Below are 4,596 nucleotides of genomic sequence, written 5' to 3' on the forward strand. Positions count from 1 at the left end.
CTGTTTAGTATGCAACCATTGGTGATTGCCACATCAGTGTTTTGCAGTCTTCACTCTCACTCTCCTGAAATCTGTCCAGTGCTACACAACAGTGGTGTGAGGTGCTGAGACTGGAAAGTTACGTTTACTTCTGGTTATTAAAAACCTAAGATCCCGTGAGGAGCTTTTGTCTTTATTCTTTAGGTAAAGGGAAAAATCACTGAAAGTGTTTAAGATGACGAGTCATATGGTTAGATCTATTTTTCTCCCACAGTTACTACTTTATATTTGTGGCATGTTTTAAAGTTTACAAAGTTTTTAAAAAAATCCTCACACTATTACTTTGTGTCATTGAAGGATAGATTTCAGGAGAGTGAGAGTGAAGACAGCAAAAAACCGTTGTGGCAAACACTGATGGCTGCCGACTCAACATTCATTGCCTTTTGCCTTTTATGGATACGAGAGCCTAGTATTGTTGAGTGTTTTAACGTTTACAAGGTTTTTAAAAAAACCCTCGACTGAGCGTAGTGGCTCACATCTGTAATCCCAGCACTTTGGGAGGCCGAGAGAATTGCCTGAGCTCAGGGGTTCGAGACCAGCCTGAGCAACATGGCGAGACCTCGTCTCTACAAAAAAATCAACAAATCATCCGGGTCTGGTGGCGTACGCCTGTGGTTTCAGCTACTTGGAAGGCTAAGGCGGAAGGATCGCCTGAGCCCAAAGGCGAAGGCTGCGGTGGCCGTGAGCGTGCCACTGCACTTCAACCTGAGCGACAGAGTTGCTCCGACTCAAAAACAAAACAAAAACAAAAACACAAAAAAACGGAATCGCGGGTCAAACTTTCTGGTAAACCACGATAAGGATCACTTTATCAAATTCAATGCCTCCTTCCTGTGGGGTCCTGCAAATCTTCAGCAAAACACCACAGACTGGCGAACACTTCAGCCGTTTTTCTCCCCTTTCGCTAGTTCCACTTCCCAGTTCTATCCATCTTCTCGAGTTTCCTCAGCGTCTCCACCACCACGGGATCTGGAAAACACCTGGCGCCAGAAAGTTGGGTCGGAAATTCAGATCGACCCTAAATGCCAAAAGTCCACAATCAGACACCGCAGAAGCAAACCGAGAACACATCCAAAGAGCCGCGTTATTTCCCAGAGGGGCTGAAAGCCGGAAGCAAGGCTCCCGCCGGCTGTGCCTACTGGGAGATGTAGTCCCGGGCCGACCCCACTGCCTCTTGGGAGTTGTAGTCCTCGGTCTGGTAAAGAAAAGACTCCAACTCGGACAGGGTTTTTTGTTTTTTTTCTTTTTCTTTTTCTTTGAGACCGGTCTCTCCATTTCCCAGGCGGGGCTCAAGCGACCCTCTCGCCTCAGCCTCCCGAGTAGCTGGGATTACAGGCGCTGCCACCACGCTAGCTGAAAGTATGAATAAATCCTTAGGTGAAAAGAGAAGACAGCAAGCCACGACAGGCAGCAGTCCGGAATTCCTCGGGCATCGCGGGAGCACTGGCGGAAACGGCTGGGAGGCGGGCCCGAGGAGGGCGGGGAGACGTTACGCCGACGCGGGCGTGACCCTGCCCAGAGCTTTGGCGGGAGTTCCGAAAGCCGCCGCAGACCGCGCGAGACCGGGAGGACTGAGGCTTGAGGCGAGCTGAGGCGTCCCCGAGGCCCGTACTGGGGAGCTGAAACTCGCTTGGGTTGTGCGCAGAAGGCGGGACAAGGGAGTGGAGAAAGTGGGGCGCAAGCCGGGGGGGCTGGGGTCGGACGCTTGCGGGCCGGCGGCCTGAAGTCGGAGTGAGCGGCGGCAAGGGCCCGAGGTGAGTTCGGACGGCGCGGGCGGCCCTTCCCGCATCCGCTGCTGGTCCTCGCGTCGGCTGGGTCGAGGCCGGGCAGTGCTCCCGCCGCCGGCTTTTGGGGCCCCTGTGCGCCAAGTGGGAAGCCCGGATATGGCGGGCGGAGCAAGGCATGTCCGGGCGCTTCCGAGCTTGCTGCGGAGAAAACAGCAGCCGACTCCAGGCTCTCGGGCTGGAGGGAGAAACCGTATGGCCGGCCCCGAGATTCCGACGCAGGTTTGACGGGCTCGGGCTCGGAAGCCGAGGTCCAAAGAGGTGCAGTCACGGCTGCTTAACGTCAGAACCAGGGTTTCCGGATTCCCGGCCGGTCGTCTTTCCGTTATTCCTTATTTTGCTTGTGAAGTACCAACCTCCAGTTGCCAAAACTGTATTTTCACCCCCTAACTTGGAAACCGTTCACGTGATGCCTCGGGAAGGATCTCAAGTGAGGGTGGGTTTGTAAACGTTTAAAATGAAATGTGGGTTTGTAAACGTTTAAAATGAAATGTAATAGACACGTAGAAAAATGCGCAATCATAAGTGTAAACAGCTGTGTGAATTATTGCGAAATGAGTATACCTGTGTGAATCACGACTCATCGAGAAGTAGGATGCACCCCCAGAAGCCTGCCTTGTGCCCCCTTCTCTAGTATTTTCTCCTCTTTTCCTCAGCGGGAACCGCTGTGTTGATTTCTGACACCATTAACTGGTTTTGCCCGCTTTTGAGTTTTACAGAAACACCAGCAGTATTGAATATGTAGTTGTTTCGCAGGCTTGCCACCACTTCCGCCTTTTAAATCTTTAGCTGCTGTGTGGGTATACGATAATATTTCGCTGTGGTTTTAACTTTCCTGAGTCCTAATGAGATTGGGGAATTGTTCATATATTTCTTGGCCATTTGGATATCTTCCATTGTGAAGTGCCTGTTCAAATCTCTTGCCTATTTTTAATGGGGTTGTCTTTTTCTTACTGATTTGAAGGTGTTCTTCATATTTAGGTTCTGGTTATCAGCCCTCAGCTATATATATGCTAAATATTTTTCTCCCCTTCTGTGCTTTGACATTTGATTCTATTAACGATGTCTTTTGGTGGATAGAAGTTCTGAATTTTTTAAATGTAGTTCAGTTTTTCAGTCTTTTCCCTTTCGGCTGTTGCATTATGTCTCCAGTTCAAGAAATCTTTATCTATTGTGAAAATATTCTGTATTCTGAAAACTTTGTTTTACCTCTTACATTTAGATCTATAAATCAGAAATTTATTTTTGTCAGTGGTGTGAGAGAGGGAGCAAGTTCACTTTATTTTATGAGGCTATCCAAACTATCCTGCACTTTTTTTTTTTTTTTTGAGTCAGCATCTCACTTTGTCACCCATGCTGTAGTGAAGTGACTTGCTCATGGGTACCACAGTCTCCACCTGCTGGGCTCAGGCAATCTGTCCACCCCAGCCTTCTAAGTAGCTGGAACTTCAGGCACGTGCCACCATACCCAGCAGATCATGCAGTATATGTTCTTTAGCAAACACCTAATATTTATAATGTATCATGGGATATATAAAAATAAACAAGACTTGGCCCCCCACCTTCAAGAAATATAAAGCAGGAGAACAGGGAGTCATGATTGATCTAGTTAGGGTGTGCACCAACTAGATGGAGAGGAAAGCTGGTGATAGATTTGCTCTTTTTTCCTGCCATTGATAAGTCATAAGACCAAAAGCCTATTAAGTAATTCTTCCAAGATTTATTGCAAAACTAGGTTTGCAGCTCTGTATTTACCCTCTCATTTCTTTAATTCATATCAATGGTCGTCTGTATTTTTCAGTAATGGCTATGCAGATGCAGCTTGAAGCAAATGCAGATACTTCAGTGGAAGAAGAGAGCTTTGGCCCACAACCTATTTCACGGTTAGAGGTATGTGCTTAGTTGCTAATTTGGGGGTTACAGTGCTATACTAGATTCTTCTACCCAGTGGCCTAATGGGAGATATCACAACATTTACATTAATCATAGGTTTACTACTAAGGTCAAGACCCAAAACCCTAAAATCAGAATTTTCAGAAGGGTTGTCAAGGATCCTGTGGAAAGGCTTAAGACTGTTGTTAAATGTATCTGGCAAGCCCTCTTTTGTCAACAGTTCTCCAACTACTTTATCGTTTTTCATTTTTACAGCTGAATTGTCAGAAACTAAGACCTAGGATCCAATGGTGGGGTCTCTGCTGTTTGCACTAAGTATGAAAGTGCAGTCCAGGGAATTACAGTGGCCTGGACCAGTTATGCAAGGAGGGAAGAGGGCACCTTTCCTCCTTTGATTCAGATCTGTGCTGATAGCTGTCATAGGCAGGGAGAAGGGTGTAGGGTTTTTAGGGTATAAAAGCCAAGCTCCAATTCAACACTCTACAAAAGAACATCAAGAACTAGGGCCTTGCACAACTTCTGCCCTGTGAGTGTAGCTGATTTGGGCTGAAAGAAGGAAGAGGGAAAGTGGAGAACGCCTTGATTTTTCTTTCTTTCTTTCTTTTTTTTTTTTTTTGCATATTCCTCTTCTCCAAGTAAGCTTCAAGACTCTAGAAGTTACTTAAATGGATTTGTGATAAACATTTGAGAGTTTGAAGTCATACCTTGTGGTGCCATAAGCATCCTTATGCTCACACACAGATATTGCTTATTACTTAACTATTAATAGTACATGGTAAATGCTAATTTCTCCCCTCTCTTTTTTTTTTTTTGAGTTGGAGTCTCACTCAGTCACCCAGACTGGAGTGCAGTGGCCGCTCCCGGCCACTGCAACCTCAAT

The 4,596-nt window shown here is 46.7% G+C and overlaps 1 protein-coding gene across 1 annotated transcript in view; it reads left to right on the forward strand.

Annotated features, from left to right (window-relative positions):
• The first annotated feature begins 1,737 nt into the window (after window positions 1-1,737).
• RAD51 (RAD51 recombinase) overlaps window positions 1,738-4,596 on the forward strand; it is a 39,479-nt gene continuing 36,620 nt past the window's right edge. The window contains exons 1-2 of the mRNA XM_008072724.1: window positions 1,738-1,793; window positions 3,625-3,713. Of these exons, the coding sequence (XP_008070915.1) occupies window positions 3,627-3,713 (87 nt within the window). The 5' untranslated portion in view covers window positions 1,738-1,793; window positions 3,625-3,626. The remainder of the gene's footprint in view (window positions 1,794-3,624; window positions 3,714-4,596) is intronic.

The sequence above is a fragment of the Carlito syrichta genome, unplaced genomic scaffold, assembly GCF_000164805.1.
Source record: "Carlito syrichta isolate Samal-C Ts95f unplaced genomic scaffold, Tarsius_syrichta-2.0.1 Scaffold315401, whole genome shotgun sequence".
Taxonomy (NCBI): domain Eukaryota; kingdom Metazoa; phylum Chordata; class Mammalia; order Primates; family Tarsiidae; genus Carlito; species Carlito syrichta.